Source organism: Antechinus flavipes, chromosome 2 (assembly GCF_016432865.1).
Source record: "Antechinus flavipes isolate AdamAnt ecotype Samford, QLD, Australia chromosome 2, AdamAnt_v2, whole genome shotgun sequence".
Lineage (NCBI taxonomy): Eukaryota > Metazoa > Chordata > Mammalia > Dasyuromorphia > Dasyuridae > Antechinus > Antechinus flavipes.
In genome coordinates, this window is record NC_067399.1 from 430,053,490 (window position 1) to 430,071,070 (window position 17,581).

The 17,581-nt window shown below is 33.1% G+C and overlaps 1 protein-coding gene across 2 annotated transcripts in view; it reads left to right on the forward strand.

Moving 5' to 3' along the window:
- The window catches only part of SFXN1 (sideroflexin 1), a 53,007-nt gene that overhangs the window by 22,541 nt on the left and 12,885 nt on the right, over positions 1-17,581 (forward strand). For both annotated transcript variants that reach the window (XM_051978934.1, XM_051978935.1), the window contains exons 2-8: positions 1,203-1,263; positions 1,982-2,149; positions 2,740-2,910; positions 4,021-4,119; positions 12,754-12,829; positions 14,192-14,277; positions 15,328-15,455. In XM_051978934.1, the coding sequence (XP_051834894.1) occupies positions 1,986-2,149; positions 2,740-2,910; positions 4,021-4,119; positions 12,754-12,829; positions 14,192-14,277; positions 15,328-15,455 (724 nt within the window). In that variant the 5' untranslated portion in view covers positions 1,203-1,263; positions 1,982-1,985. The remainder of the gene's footprint in view (positions 1-1,202; positions 1,264-1,981; positions 2,150-2,739; positions 2,911-4,020; positions 4,120-12,753; positions 12,830-14,191; positions 14,278-15,327; positions 15,456-17,581) is intronic.

A 17,581-nucleotide genomic window follows, 5' to 3' on the forward strand; every position in this document is an offset into this window, starting at 1 on the left:
GGAAGAAGTAAGAAAGGAAAAAGTTTAAGGTAAAGCAGATGTGTTACCTATGAAGCAGATACTCTAAGGAACATTTTAGAAAAGGTGGGTAGTCTTGCACTGAGATATTATTGGAGGATGTGAAATGGGATGAGAATAAAGGAGATTGTTAATCTTTGAAGTATGAATTCAGTTCATACTGAATAGTATAATAGTAACTTAGGGTATGTCTAGTGTTTAAGTTAGAAGTGTGTATAACTAAGGAAAGTGTGGTTGTACTAAGGAATACAATGGAAAGGCTGGTGCAGGATGGCTATGTACTATGAAATAAAGGTCAAATTTATCATACATGTGTGTATATGTATACATATTATATATATACATATATTTCCCAGTGCCTTATTAGTAAAATACTTAAAGCTCAAATTTTTCAGTAGAAATAAAAGATTTTGGAATGTTAAGAGTTAGGATATAGGCAAAGGGATTTTTTTTCCCTTTATGTACATTCCTACTATGGCTACTCAAAAGTATCATTAATCTCACTTTTATAATCCCCAAATGGAATATAATTGATAAGTACTGAAAGAGGTAAAGATATTAGTATAGAACATCTATAATAGATGAAAAATTATACCTACTTTGGAATAGCTGTGATTTTCTATTTTTCCTTTTTGTATCTCTTGCACTTAAAGAAAACTGCTGGTTATTCCTCTTTGAGCATATACCAGAATGAAGTAAAAGCTTATGTTAATCCCAAATCTGTACTTTAAGCTTAAAACCAAGATTTGTTGAATGATTTGTCAGTGGACAATTTTCTGTTGAATTAACAACCAGATGCATTTAAACTTTTCTGCTGCCTGTTTTACATTGTAAGCTTCTATGAGACCATAACTTTTGTCTTATTTGCTTTTAGAGAGCCCAGCATGGTACATGATATCATGTATCAAGTTCATGAAAATACTAGAAGGAAAAGTGCTTTTGGAGGTCAAACATCAGTGACTTAGAAAAATCCTAAAGAGTTAACCACACTACATAGTGCTTAAGTGGCTTGTCATGATTCCTTCAAGCATGGTACTCTCTCCACTATGCCATATTATTTGCACACAAGGACATTTATTTGATGATGATTTATGACAGATTTGGAACACATGCATATCTTTTATTCTGAAGTGAAACATTACTATATCTAGTTTGTTTTTTGTTTGTTTTGTGTTTTATAATAGAACGTGGGAAGACACTACACAGTGTATTCAAGAATTTTGTGAATTCCTTGACTTAGGATCTGTAAGTCTTCAAGATCTTTTCTCCTTTTTAAATTCTTCAGTATAGGAACTCACCTTTTTTCTTTAGAATCCGTGTGTGCGCAGGTGTGTGTGTGTGTGTGTGTGTGTGTGTGTGTATGTGAGAGAGATATTGATCAAGGAAGTTTTATAGCCTCACCAGTACTCTTAACATTTTGAACATATTTGAATCAAATTGATGATCTGTGTCCCACTCAAGGCTAATTTAACCGTAATTTGTAGATTATTGGAGAATCTGTTAATCTAATAGTACTAGACCAATAAATATTTTTTGAATAAAATATAATGCAGTGCTAATTTGACATTGTATTTTGTAATTTTAATTGATTTATGATGGCTATACTTAAAAATTGGGTTTTTTTAGCTTAAAACTCTGTTCTTTTTGATATATAATTCATGCCTTTTTACTTCAAAATTTACATGATTATATTTATATAAAATACTATGCTACTTTAAATAGTGGGTTGGAAGATGGCTTGAAAGAGAATTTATTTGGACATCTCAGTTCCTGTTGAAGATTTAGGCTATTTAACTTTCTATATGTCTTTTAAGTGGAACATTAATAAAGTTTACTATTTCTGGCCATAATGGTTTTCATGATTAGCAAGAATACATAATCCTTATTTTATCTTCTGTCTTTTTAAGTTTAGAAACAGTGTTTAAGTTTAAATACTGAAAGGACCTCTTTTAATTTTATATAGAACTATGTCAGCTGAAATACCGCTCAACATTAATATCAAAGAACCACGATGGGATCAAAGCACTTTTATTGGAAGAGCCAGTCATTTTTTTACTGTAACTGATCCACGAAATATTTTGTTAACTAATGAACAACTAGAAAATGCAAGACAAATTGTTCATGATTACAGGTAACATTTATAGTAAGTTTTTTTTTTTTATTTGATCATATTTATGTAAAAAAATTTACAGTTAAATCATATCTCAAGAATTAATCTGTTGCTAAGCTTGCTGCCTCTGAATAGAATTACTTGTTAATCATCTCAGAATTATGGTTCAGCCACTTACTTTAAACATTTGTTAAATATTGTCTGTTGAAAGACAATACTGGAATAGGAGTTGACAAGAGTCAACCTTGATCCCAAGGAGCTAGTCATCTTTTAGGGGTAAAATATCTACGCAGGTAATTATTATTAATTTATAAGAAGCATCACAAAAATTATCATGCCTTATATATCAACATGAATTACAAAGGATAAACATACAAAACTTCCACAAAGATCTTTTTTTAAGATAAATTAAATCAAATCAACCTAAACTTTGGTACTTAGTGATTTTAATGCAAATGTGGGAATAGTGTACATGAATACTTTTTATAGAGTGGAAAAAACTGTAATACACTGGGGTGATTGTCAAATCATATTATTAAAAAAATGTGATTACTAGTGACCAATTTAAAATTAATAACATGTTGTCCTTGATTTCTTAAAATTTATTTTAGAAAAGGAATTGTGGCTCCTGGGCTCACAGAAAATGAATTATGGAGAGCAAAGTATGTTTATGATTCAGCTTTTCATCCTGACACTGGTGAAAAGATGATTTTGATAGGAAGAATGTCAGCTCAGGTTCCCATGAACATGACAATCACAGGCTGTATGATGACTTTTTATAGGTAAGTTATATAATGCTCGGTCATTTAAGTAAGTTTGCAACAAACCATATTGATAAAGTATAATTTAATGGAAACTGAAGTATTATTTTTAAAGATTTATTTAGTTTTGCTTATTGTATAACTGCTGTACTTTTTTTCTACCAAATTGCATTTAATGAAGAGATAAAATTCTATCTAATCTTATTTATAAAGAAAAAATTGGAGAAGAAAAAAAAAGTCTACCAGAAAAATCATCATTTTCTCAATTTTTTCTTTTGTATACCTGTACTTACATAAAGGCAAAATAAGCTTGTAAGATTTCTTGGGCTTTCTGGACCCTCAAAATGGATCAATAAAACTCTAAAATTCTAAAAATATGAATTGTAGGGGGTTAAAGCATTGGTTCCCTAATCAAATGTGAATACTTCTAGGTGGAATAAAATTTTGTGTTATATTTCATATCTTAGTGAGTGATTTTGCTAGGTGCTTAACTAAGAGCTAGTTTTGATTGCAAAGAAAATGGTCTTAAGTGGACATTGAAGTCTGAGGAGACAAAGACTTATTTATAAAGAAAAAATTGGAGAAGAAAAAAAAAAGTCTACCAGAAAAATCATCATTTTCTCAATTTTTTCTTTTGTATACCTGTACTTACATAAAGGCAAAATAAGCTTGTAAGATTTCTTGGGCTTTCTGGACCCTCAAAATGGATCAATAAAACTCTAAAATTCTAAAAATATGAATTGTAGGGGGTTAAAGCATTGGTTCCCTAATCAAATGTGAATACTTCTAGGTGGAATAAAATTTTGTGTTATATTTCATATCTTAGTGAGTGATTTTGCTAGGTGCTTAACTAAGAGCTAGTTTTGATTGCAAAGAAAATGGTCTTAAGTGGACATTGAAGTCTGAGGAGACAAAGAAACACAGGAAAATTGAAATATCCAAAGATAAGCTTTATAATTGTGCATTAGGCCAACCCTACTAATTTATAAATCTACAATAAATATTTAAATCATCTTTTTAGCCTGCTTTTTTAAATAAGTATTGTTGAATTTTTTAATAATCTCTTTTTCTTCCTCTCTTTTTGCCCCTTCCTCTATTCTCTTTCTTTCTCTTCTTACCCTATGTCCTCAGAACGACCCCCGCAGTGGTTTTCTGGCAGTGGATTAATCAGTCTTTCAATGCTGTTGTGAATTATACAAACAGGAGTGGTGATGCCCCTATTACTGTTAGGTAAGAATCTATTGCAATAACTATGATTTTAAAAAAATATTTGATTATCTAATTTGTGTATCATTTTGCCATGTGATTTGTTTTAAAAGAACCTTTTTATAATAGGTTTTTCAGATTACTGTTCTAGCATAGTATTAAATGAAAGAATTCTACAAAATGAAATCCCTGTTTTATGTCAAAATAATTTGTCAGTTTCATATATTTGTTGTTGTTATTCATTCATTTCATTTATGTCTGAATCTGTGATCCCATTTGAGGCTTTTTTGTCAAAATTACTAGAGTGATTTGTCATTTCCTTCTCTAGTTCAATTTATAGGTGAGGAATCTGAGGTTAAACAAGGTTAAGTGATTTGCTTAGGATCACACAGCTAGAAGAGTCTGAGATCAGATTTGAACTCGATTTTCCTAACTCTAGGCCCAGCACTCTGTGCACTATAACATCCTCTAGTTGTCCCTTCATAGATTTAACTTTTATTAAATTTGTAATGGCATAACTGTCTTCTTGCTCATTTCTCCTTGGCCTGGTATAATATGGGTTATAGCCAGTGAGCTTTAGTTAAACTTAGCCACTCTCTCACCATAAGCCATGTAGAATGGTGATGCTAAGAACAAAATTGGGTCAGTAGTATACAGCTTAGTATTTCTAGAAGGCTTAGTGAAACCATGATGACATAATTTTGTCATATTTATTTTTTTAAGTAGATCAGCTAAGAAATAAAGTTAACAACCCCAAATCACCTGCCTTATTTTTCTAGATCAGCTGATGTTGTTGTCTTTGAGGCTTATTGTAGAAATATTATCACATAGTCTTAAGTGTGCAAGAGATCTCAGAGAATCATATAATCCACTTTGTACTTCAGCAGTAATCACATTTACATCATTATATCATCTAACTTATTGAAAATTTACAGAAATAGGAAATTCACTGAAGTTCTGTCAGCTCTAAATCTGTGATTCTTTGATTTCTCATGGCAGTCAGTTCTACTTTGGGACACCTCTAATTATGAGCATCTCATCAATGGTTTAGATCACACTTTAACTATGCCTGCTATATTCCACTGTGACCCTTATCGAGGAATTGTTGTAAGATGGCCATAAGAGGTCAACCCAGTCTGCTAAGAGTCTACCTTTATTTTTTCCTGGAAACATGAGGATATAAATGGAGTGCTAGTAACAAATCATTTCTGCTAAAATATAATCCATTTTGTTTCTTATATTATCTCATTTTATATTTGCAATTTCTAAAGTATTCTAGTTGTTTTATTCAAGAAAATACTCATAGAGTTAGTCAGCAGGTACTTATGAAGTACTTCCTATATATTTCTCCATATATAGTGTGCTGTTCACTAAGGGATTAAAAAAAGAAAGGAAGAAAGCTCCCTACCTTCAAGGAATATATATTCTATAGAGGAGACAACCTATAAATAACTAAATATATCAAAGCTATGTAGAGAGTAAATGGAAGATAATTTAAAAGGAGATGGCATTAGCAACTGGAGGACCAGGAAAGGCCTACAGAAGGTGAGAATTAACCAGAATCTTGAAGGATGTCAGTGAAAATAAAAGGTAGGTGTGAGAAAGCAAAACATTGAGATCATGATGAATAGCTAGCATGAAGATATGGATATGGGAGATGCAGGGACTTGTTTGAGTAACTACAAGTAGACTAGTGTAGCAGATCAAGAATGCATGGAGAAACTTAATAAATGGTCAAAGGATATGAACAGGTAGTTTTCAGAGGAAGAAATCCAAGTTATCAAAAGGCATATGGAAAAAAAAATGTTCTAAGTCACCAATAATTAATCAATGCAATTAAAACAACTCTAAGGTGAACCATCTCACCAATCATATTGGAGTGCTTAGCCAATCAGATTGTTTAAGATGACAACAAAGGAAAATGATAAATATTGGAAGGGCTGTGGAAAACAGGTGTGCCGATATACTTTTAATGGACCTGTACAGAAATCCAACTATACTGGAAATCAGTTTGGAATTGTGCTCCCAAATTGTGCTACCCTTTGAGCAAGCAACCCCTCCATTAGATTTTGTAGCCCAAAGAAATCAAGGAGAAAAGGGACTGCTATGTAAAATAACATTTACAACGATTCTTTTTATAATGGTAAAAAGGGAAAAAAATTGGAAAACTGAGAGGACATTTTTGAGTTATATGATGAAGATTGCAGAAAGTTTGGAACAGGGAATGGAGAAGAAATAGAAGCATGGATTATAGATTATTTTCTCAAGAAGTTTAGACCTGGGAGGCAGAACCAAGATGACAGAGTAAAGTCAGGAACTTGTCCAATCTCTCCCCCAAATTAACGACTCTAAACAAATTTTAGAGGTTGGAACACTCCAAAAGACAGACTAGAATATTTTCTAGCTGAAAAGAATTTAGAAGGTTAACAGGAAAAGGTCTGTGATACCAGGGTGGGAGTATAGTGTGCAGTCCAGGTGCAGGTCACACTGGGGTAGCCCTGGACCCAACTCCGGCCTTAGCTCAACCTCTGAATCAACAGCAGCGTTGGTGTCTTGCAGACTTCTCAGCCTAGAGACACCAAAGAGGAAATGGAAGGTCAGCAGAAAAGATCTATGGAATTAGGGTGGAAGCATAGAGCATAATCCTAGTACAACCTGTGCCATTGCAGCCCTGGCCTTAGCTCCAGCCCAGAACCCAGATCTGGCCCCATACAGACTTCTGAATCAGCAGCAGTACTGGTGGCTTCTAAATCTCTCAGCTCAGACACCAAAGAGAACTTAGAAGATCAGCAGAAAAGGTCTGTGGAACCAGGATGTGAGCATTGTGTAATCCCAGTGCAGACTGTACCAACATAGCCCTGACTCCAGCCCTGACCCTAGGCCAACCCCAGCCTTGATTGAACCCCTAAGTCAATGAGGCAGGATAACTGAATTAACAGTAGTTCTAGAGGCTTCTGATATCTTGGCCTTGGGAACACCAGAGTGGACTCATAAAGTCAGCAGAAGAGGGTCTGTGGCAGCAGGATGGGAAATCTCAGTGTAGTCCCAGTGCTGGCAGCACTAACACAGCCCCAGCCAGAAACCCAGGGTCTGAGTGTCAGCAAAGCATAACTGTTTGATATAATACATTAGATCTTACAGCTAAAGTGGAATGGGAACACTCCTAATAGCTCCAGGACAGAATAGAGTGCTTGTGGCCAGGTTCCTGGAATGATCTTTGGGAAAAAAACTGCACAAAACCCGGGAAGCTTGAGACAGTGCACCCTCTACCCTGGAAACAGAACTCTATTTTAACAAAAGAATTAAAAGCCAAGTAATAGGCTAGGAAAATGAGCAGACAACAAAAATATTTCTGACCATTGAAAGTTATAATGATGACAAGGAAGATTAAAACACACACTTAGAAGGTGATAACAAAATCTAAGCTCCTACATCCAAAGCCTACAAGAAAAATAAGAGTTGGGCTCAGGAAAATATCACAAGGGTAATCAAGTATAAGAGAGAGAGGAAAAAGTTAGGAAAATAATTGATAGTAGTGCAAAAGGATATGCAAAGAATTTTGGTGGTGAAGGTGAAGAATGCCTTAAAAAGCAAAATTGGCCAATTGGGAAAGGAGGTACAAAAGTTTATTGAGGAATATAATTCCTTAAACAATAAAATTGAGCAAATGGATGCTAATGACTTTATGAAAAATCAAGATATAATAAAGTAAAACCAAAAAAGAAAAAACAGGAAAAAATGTGAAATATATCATTGGAAAAACAATTGACCTGGAAAAGAAATCCAGAAGAGATCATTTAAAAATTATTGATCTGACAGTCATGATCAAAAAAAAAAAAAGGCGTGGACATTGTCTTTCAACAAATTATCAAGGAAAATTGTCATGATCTTCTAGAACCAGAGGATAAAATAGAAATTGAAAAAAAAATCCACCTATCACCTCCTGAAAGAGATCCCAAAATGAAAACTCCCAAGAATATTATAGCCAAGTTCTAATATTCCCAGGTCATAGAGAAAACATTGCAAGCATCCAAAAAGAAACAATTCAAGTATACAAGTATAGTGGAGCTACTGTCAGGATAACACAAGATTTAGCAGCTTCCAAAGAGCAATGAAGCTAGGATTACAACCAAGAATTACCTATCCAGCAAAACTGAGTATAATACTTCAATTTTATCTTCAATAAAATAGAGATTTTCAAACATTTATATGCAAAGACCAAAGCTCAATGGCAAGTTAGATGGAATAAGGAGGTAATCAGGAAAGTGAGATCATAAGGAATTTAATAAGGTATCTATTTGCTTTCTTACTTGGGAAGATGATACTTATGAGTTGACTATGAAGGGATAATATCTTTTTTTTAATGATGAAATTATGGGATGAGAGAAGAATGCACTGGGAGAAAGGGAAAAGTGCAAATTATCTGCCATTAAAAAAAAAAAAAGTAATGAGGGAAAGAGAGTGAGAAGAGGGTGAAAAAATGAACCTTACTCTCATCAAACTGACTCAAAGAGGAAATAACATACATACTCAATAGGGGTATAGAAATCTATCTACCTTGAAGAAAAATAGGAAGAGAATGATATATGGGAAGAGGGTAAGGGTGATAAAAGAAAGGACATATTGTAGGAGGGAATGATCAGTAATAAAACACTTTTGAGGAGGGATAGGGTTAAAGGAGAGAATAAATGGTGGGTAATACAATTAGCAATAATTGTAAAAAGAATTCTGAAGCAAGTTTCTCTGATGTCTCATTTCTCAAACATACAGGGAACTGAGTCAAATTTATAAAAAGTAATACCATGAACTGAACTATGCCCATCAATTAGAGAATGGCTGAATAAATTATAGTATGTGAATATTATGGAATATTATTATTCTGTAAGAAACAATCAGCAGAATGATTTCAGAGAGGCCTGATGAGATTTACAGAAACTGATGCGAAGTGAAATAAACAGAACCAGATCATCGTACATGGCAGCAACAAAATTATATGATGATCAGTTCTGATGGATGTGGTGGCTCTCTTTAACAGGAGATGATTTAGACCAATTCCAATGGTCTTGTGATGAAGAGAGCCATCTACACCCAGAGAGAGGACTGTAGGAATTGAGTGTGGTTCACAACATAGCATTTTTCCTCTTTGTTATTGTTTGCTTGTATTTTATTTTCTTTCTCATTTTTCCCCCAGTTTGATTTGATTTTTCTTGTGCAGCAAGATAATTGTATAAATATGTATGCATATATTGGATTTAACATATAGTTCTACCATGTTTAACAAAAACTGGACTACTTGCCATCCAGGAGAGAGGGTGGGGGAAGAGGGGCAAATTGGAACACAAAGTTTTGTAAGGATTAATGTCAAAGAATTGACCATGCATATGTTTTGAAAAACAAAAAGCTTTAATAAATTTTCTTTTTCTCCAAAAAAAAAAAAAATTAGAACCATGCCACAAATTGATAAATGATCAAAAGATATGATGTGTATCCAGAGGGCTATAAATTCATACATAAGCTTAGACTTAACAACACCTTTACTTGGCATGAACATTAAAGAGATTCAAAAAGAAAAAAGAAAAATATTCATAGCAGCTCTCTTCTCAGGGCAAAAAATTTGAAAGTTGAGGGGATGCCCATCAATTGGGGAATGGCTCGATAAACTGGTATGTGTTTATGATGGAATATTATATTCTATGGAAAATGATGAACAGATGCTCTTAGGAAGAAAAAAACAAACTTAGCAAGTCCTCCATGAATTCAAGCAAAGTGAAATGTATTGTATACAAAGTAATAGCAATGTTCTGTGGATGATTTTGCTATTGTCAGTAGTATAATCATCTACGACTACTATGAAGGATATGATGAAAAATCATATCTCTTTCTCTCTAACAATTTTTCTTGAAGATTTTTATTTTCATCAGGGTAGGAGATCTGTGGTTTTTTTTCACATTTGCATAACTTCACAAGTGATTTCTTAATTGTGGATGGGGAGAAGGGAGAACCTAGAACTCAAAAATGTTAGAAAAAATTAAAAAAAAAAGTTTAGGCACAAAAATAAGAAGATATATGCTTTGGTTTTCATTCATAAGTCTTTTACTTTCCTCATTCCTGAATCTTAGATCCTACTTTATTATATAGTTTGCATATGTTTTGAATTCTGAGCTATGCCTGTTTTTATCAAAGTCATTGAGTATCACAATGTATATTGACCTTATTTAGAGATTCTTATCAAATTCTTCATAGAAGTTAATTGCTGCTGCTTCTGTTGATGGTACATAAGTTTCAGCTATCTTTATTATGGTGTTTTGGGTTTTTGTTGTTTTTGTTTTTGTTTTTTGTAAAGTACTTAAAAATAACACAATTCAAGATGGACATGTATCTGCTAAAAGGTTTCTTATAGCTTTAGACACATTAAGATCAACTCCACAAATTCCTATATTTTGGTTTAATTTATATTGTTATATTTAATATATATTGTCTCATATATATTATCATATATTAATATTAATGATTTACTTCCTCCATTAGTATATATGCTCATTCATTGGTCAATGGACAAGGATTTCACTTTTAAAGAACCAATAATTAAGTTAATGTTTCCATCATCTAACAATATTAATACCCTCTGTTCCCTTTTCTACCACTCTGCTATTTACTGAAGCAATAGAAGGAGGCTGTGTCATTTTTACTTAGTTATTTTTACTTATAGTTATTGTTGCTATGATCTATCACTAAGGAGCAAGCCTATTAGCAATGAGTTTCTAAATTTTTTGCTAGGCTGGTTCTTGGAAGACATGTGTAGCCTGTACTTAAGATTATATTTGAAGCCCATACAACATGACAGAACCTACCTGAGCTTCCTGACTTCCTTGGATCCAGAGTTATTTCTATATCAAAAGGAATCATTGGAGTACTACTTTTTCAGAAGGTTTTTTATTTTTTCTTAAAATAAAGCTGAAATTTGCCTCTCCACTGTTCATTCCTTATAACTCTGGTCTCCTGATCAGAACAGAATAAAATTAATTGCTCTTCTACATAACAATCCATCAGATATGTGAAGAAAGCAATTATTTGCTCTCAAAGACTTATTTTCTATGAGCATAGCAGTGACAGTTTTTTTCAACTAATATTTAGATTTTCATTTTCCTACTAGTTGCCTTTTTCATATCAATATCTCTTCTAAAATATGTCTCAGAAATAAATATAATATGCTATATGTGGTCCGACCAGAGCAGAGTTCAATAAAGCTTGGACACAAAATTCTCATTTAATACTTTTTAATTTAGGGCTCCATTTCCTCCATTAAAAGACGTTTTTTTTTAATAGTTCCCTGTAGTAATGTGGAAATAAGGATGCCAAGTTAGATCATTTTGAATTTTTTTAGGCAAACACTTTTGATTAATGTAAGCACAGCAAGACTTGACTTGACCGCTTTAATAATGTAATTGTTTTTTTTTTTTTTAATATACTATAAATTGTTTAGCCAAAAATCAAATGTCTCTGTATTAATTAAAAAAAAATTAAGAGCTAACTATGCTCAGAACTTTGTAATAAGGAGTGAAGAGTAAGAGAGGGCTTCTACCCTTGAGCTTATTCTATTTATCATTTACTATTAACAGTTATGCTAATTTTTTGTTATCATTTCTCACACTCAGTCTTTCTCACTTGCTCACCCTCCACCTTGTTCTTTGTTATCTCAATCTCCCTCTCCATTTTCTCTTGCACCTATTTCCCTTTTTCTTTTTCTCTTCTTTTTACATATACATACATACATATGTATGTCTGTGAATATATGCATCAATACAGACTTTAAAAATGCACTAAGACTTTTGAAATAACCTGTATAATGTCTCCAGCCCTCCTCTCCCCTTAACTCTTATCACTAGATACCCAATAGATATTTAAAATCAGAGATTCTGAAGACATCTCATACTCAGTATGTCTGATGTTGAATTAATTCTGTGTCTCCTCAAACTCTCTAAACTTTGCTGTTTTCTGTTCAAAGTACTACCCATATTTTCAGTATCCCAGAATGATAAATTTCATCATTTTCTTTCACTGCTTACTTTCCTTCACTTAAGTATCAAATTAGATGCCAAATCTTGACATTCTTTTATGTCTCTTTTGAACTCAATATAGCTACCATCATAATTTAGCTCCTCACTGCCTCTTCAGCAGATTATTGGGAATAATAATTTGCAGTTATTTACAAATTTCCTGGGAAAACTCATTATACAGGTCATACCTGCACCAGTCTTGCTTATAAACTCCTTCCAAAGTAGTTTTTCCATAAGTACATATCTGAATATGTAACTCCTCCACTCAATAAACACTGGTGGCTTCCTATTGATTCTAAGAAAAATTATAAACTCTGTTTAGTTTTAAAACTCCTGACCCCTGCCTGTCTTTTTTGTATCTGTATTGATTCCCCCCTTTACAACATAAAGTCCTTATCCTAAGATTTGTTTCATTCTTTGTTCATGCATCTGCCATGCCTGGCATATAAATTTGGGTTAATTGGTATTTGAGAAGCATATACTGTGAAAAGAAAGTTCTGAGTTGTTGACAGATTCTTTTTACTCTTTTGTCCATAATTATTGGATAAAGTATCACAATACAATTTATTACTTAATGTGATATATGTGTTGTTCTTTACAGTCAATTGGGGACAGCATATGTATCTGCCACCACAGGTGCTGTAGTAACTGCGTTGGGACTTAATGCACTAACCAAGGTATTTTTCATTTTTCCACAATTAAACTTTTTGGCATCTTTTTTTTTCCATTGGTCTCTGTAACTTTTTCCCAGATCTTTCTTTCCTTCAAAAAGTTTTATAATTCTTCCTCATAATCAATGCCTAATACCTAACACCTATTCTTTTATTATGATGCTCAATAAGTAAATTTGAGAATCATTTAAAGATAATATTTAAATGTGTATGTACACACATTTATGTACACACATATACACACAAATATGCCAAGTCTAAAAATATAGCATAACATGAAAGAACATTGAAAAGTGAAGCTTGATCTTTTGATGCTTTCCTGAAAGTATATATAATAGATTTATTTATATTTATATATTTATTTATATTTATATTTAATTATGATTCCTTTTAATACATAATGTTACTATTCCTGAGATTCCTGTTTAAATTTATCTTGCAGATTATTCTTATGTCAAAATATACACTTTCACCATCTATACTCCTTTTTGACAGCCCATATTCTTCACTACCTAGCATTCAATTTAATTTTCTACATGGAGATTTTCTTTAAGCAAAACCAAATCAAAAGTGATGTCTTTCTCTGGATATATGACTGCCATAGACAAAAATGAATATATCCCAGACAATAGAAGAAATGTTCAAAAAGTGTGGCCAAGGACACGTTAATTTTGTGATGCAGGATCATCATCAGCTAACTCAACATTTTGTTTCTGCCCCAAGTTCTTGGATAGAACAGTTTGAGACAAAGGATTTCATCAGGGATGCAGCATAGAAAAACATATTACATAGAAAATCACACTTGAATACCAAACTAATTGAGTCGCACTGCTCTGTCAAAGTATTTGTCTGGTATTTCTTACCTTCCTTCCCAGACACTTCTGCGACCACTGTATTGTGCATCCAAGCATTTATCCATTAGTTCTAATTATTTTTATATACAGTTTCAGATTAAGACAGATGATAATTTTTAAGTCTACTGGCTACAGGTTCTGCTTCCCTATCCCATACCTCATCCTTATTGCTTCCTTGATTGTGGAATACTATTCTATTCTTCCTCAGACCTTTTTTTTAAAGCACTTTCCTTATTATTTTTTTCTAAATTATATTCATTTTATCCATACTAGCTTTTAAGCTTCACTAGGACAGGAACAACAGCAGCACAAACAGTACAGAAACGATCTTGTTCTTTTGCCTGTAACTTCCTTAATGCCTAGGATGAATCCTTATACATATTAGGGAATTAATAAATGCTTAGTGAGCTAGATTGAATTAAATTTATGGTATTATATAAAGTTTTTAATAGAGAAATAGATCATTCCATATTGTTGAGGTATTAAAATGATTTTTAAATTTTCTTTTCTGTAGCATGTCTCACCTCTCATAGGACGTATGGTTCCTTTTGCTGCTGTAGCTGCTGCTAATTGCATTAATATTCCATTAATGAGACAAAGGTAGGATTATCATACTCTTTTGGAATAGAAATGTCCCCTCCACAAGCTTGTATTGGGTAGTAGGCACTGTCTCTCTAATATTAACTTTTGGTATTCTAATTTTAAAAAAAAATGGTGCTTTTGAGACATAAACTTAGTTATGTGTGAGACATTAGATCTAGGTTAAAAAAAAGTCTACTGCCCAAAACAAATTGAAAAAAGAATTTCCTAGAGCACCTGTTTTAGGCTTAAAGTAATATTAATTCATATCTTTGGAAGTATTTTTTTAGAACTGGCAAAAATTAAAAGGAGAAGAAAGAACAAGAAAAGGCATTTTGGATCGGATTACAAGCATCAGGGTAAAAGTGGGATTTAGAACTTTAGTGTTAGTAGCTGTTAATGGAGCATGTTGTATCCACTAATAGTATATAAGCTTTTGTATCAGTATGGAAAGGATTAATTCAATTAAATTATAATCCAATATACTATCTCTATTGAGAAACTATTAATTAGATCTTTTTAATTTTATTTTACTAGATTTGTGATTTCATTGAAATAGGTAATTTTTTAAGTGAGGAATTCCCTTTACTAAAAGAGGTTAGAAACTCCTTTATAGTGGAGAGCCTTCAAGAATTTCCTGGGCACTGAGATGAAAGCCTTCCCCAAGTAGGACACAATCAACATGTGACCAACAGGTCATCTTTACTCCATTTACTACCCCGTACCTTCTTCAGAAATGTTATATTAGCTTTTTCTATAAGTTGCAATCTTAAAGTGGCATGTTATTAATGAAATTCTTTTTTGGTCCTATGTAACAGTTTAAAAACAATGTACTTATATGATTTTTTTTCTATCACACCTAAAATAAATTTTTTAGTATTCTGAAAAAATAATTATAACTTTCCTAACAGATAATTCAATATGTGTATCTAGGTCTTAAAAAGATTGTGTATTTACTGAATGTGTTTTGTCCACAAAATTCAAAAGCATATATATGTGTGTGTGTGTGTGTGTGTATATATATATATATATTTATTTTTATTTTTTTATTTTTTTTTTATTTTCCTATAGGGAACTCAAAGTTGGTATTCCTGTTACAGATGAAAATGGAAACCGATTAGGTGAATCAGTCAATGCTGCACAACAAGCTATTGCACAAGTGGTTATCTCAAGAATCCTTATGGCAGCTCCTGGCATGGGTTAGTGTGGTTCATTAGATAACTTATTTTTTTTTTTGAGATGAGAAGGAGATAGGATTAAAAAAAAATAACCTTTAATAGGAATGTCTAAATTTTAGGGAAAGGATTAAGTCTTACAAATGAACTGTGATTCAAGTGGAATTCCAAGGACTATGGTTCAAACTGGGTCTCTTAAAATATTTTATTAAAGACTTCTAAAACTAGTCAGTTTAGGTCTTACAGTAGGGATTTATTTAATCTAGAATTGAACCTGTGCTCTAATTATAAATCATTTGAAGATTTGTCAGTTCATATTTAGAGCCAACCCAGCATAAAATTAAAGGATAGCTCAAACACAATAGCATCAGAATGTGAAATTCATTGCACAACTACTGTGTAGCTAATATACCAGTCACTAATACAGGTAGTCAATGTGTGATTTATCAACCAGGAGAAGTAGTAGCATCAGGTACACTGTTACAGACTCCTAATAGTCAATCTAGTGATAGTTGCCCAGATTTTGACTCCCAGCAGCAGAATCCAGGAATATCCTGGACTGCAGCTATTACAGCTGACCATCCTTTGGTCACTATCTATGTAAATGGCATACCATTGAAAGGGTTGGGGGACACAGGTACAGATTGTACAATCATTAGAGATGCCAGTTGGCCCCTTCATTGGCTAAAGATTAAGGCAGACACCCATATGTCTGGCATAGGACGATCAATAGCAACTGAAGTTAGTGCTACCCCTTTGAGATGGACATTTGAAGGTGAAACAAGAGTTTTTACTCCTTTTGTAGTTGAAAAAATCCCCATCAATCTATAGGGAAGAGACATTTTACAGCAGTTAGGATTACAAATGAATACTTTGGCTTTTTAGGTAGGGCTGCTGTTGAAGGCCTGCCTGCACTTTCACTTGTTCCCATTCAATGGAAAACTAATACAGCAGTGTGAGTAAAACAGTGGCCCTAAGCAAATGATAAAATTCAGGCCTTAATAGATATAGTTAATATAGGAGCAACTTGACCAAGGACACTTAGAACCTTCTCTAAGTCCTTGGAATTTCCCTGTGTTTGTTGTAAAAAAGACATCTGGAAAATGGAGGATGTTGACAGATTTAAGAAAAGTAAATGAACAAATGGAAACTATGGGAACTCTTCAGCTTGGACTTGCATCTCCTACTCAATTGTCTAGAGAATGGCCTCTTTGGGTTGTAGACATTAAGGATTGTTTTTATTCTTTCCATCTAGATAAGGAGGATTTGAAAAGATTTGCCTTTTAAGAGCCCAGCATTAACATAGCAGAGCCTTATAAAAGATCTCTATGAATGGACAGTTTTGCCACAGGGAATGAAAATAACCCTACTATATGTCAAATGTATGTTGCTACTGCTCTTACTCCAGTAAGAAAAGCATTTCCAAAAGTAATGTTACTACATTACATGGATGATATCTTGGGGTGTGCACCTGAGGAGCAAATGTTAGAAGCATGTCTACAAAAGACCATAGAAACACTAAGGAACTACAAATTGCATATAGCGCCAGAAAAAAATTCAAAGATATGCTCCTTTTCCATATTTAAGATATGAAGTATACCCTAAGGTGCTTACAGTACAAAAGCTTTCTTTAAGAACAGAAAAGTTGAACACTTCGAAAATTAATAGGAGATGTCCAATGGATGCGTCCAATGTTAGGCTTAACCTATCAATTACAACCATTACATCACATTTAAGGGTGTTTTGAACTCACCACTTCAGCTTACAAAAGAAGCTCAGGTGGTTTTGAGAGAAGTTGAACTAGCTTTATCCAATGTGTTTGAAAGAGTACTCAAAAACCCTTGGAAATACCAGTTTTTGCTACAAAAGAGGCACCCACAGCAGTCCTTCATCAAGGAGACAGTGTGACCGAGTGGATGAACCTCCCAGCACAACCAGAAGAAAACCTTACTCCTTAATCAGTGCTTGTGGCTCTTTATATACTCTATTATATATCATCAGAGGTGTCAATCTTGTAGAACAGGTGTCAGTCTTGTAGAACTATATTAAGTACTAAGTACATGTAAACTAAAGAATCATCTTAATTCCACTGAGTTAACACCTTTTTGTAAGATTAAATCAATCATACTGAACTAAAAAACTATTAATCA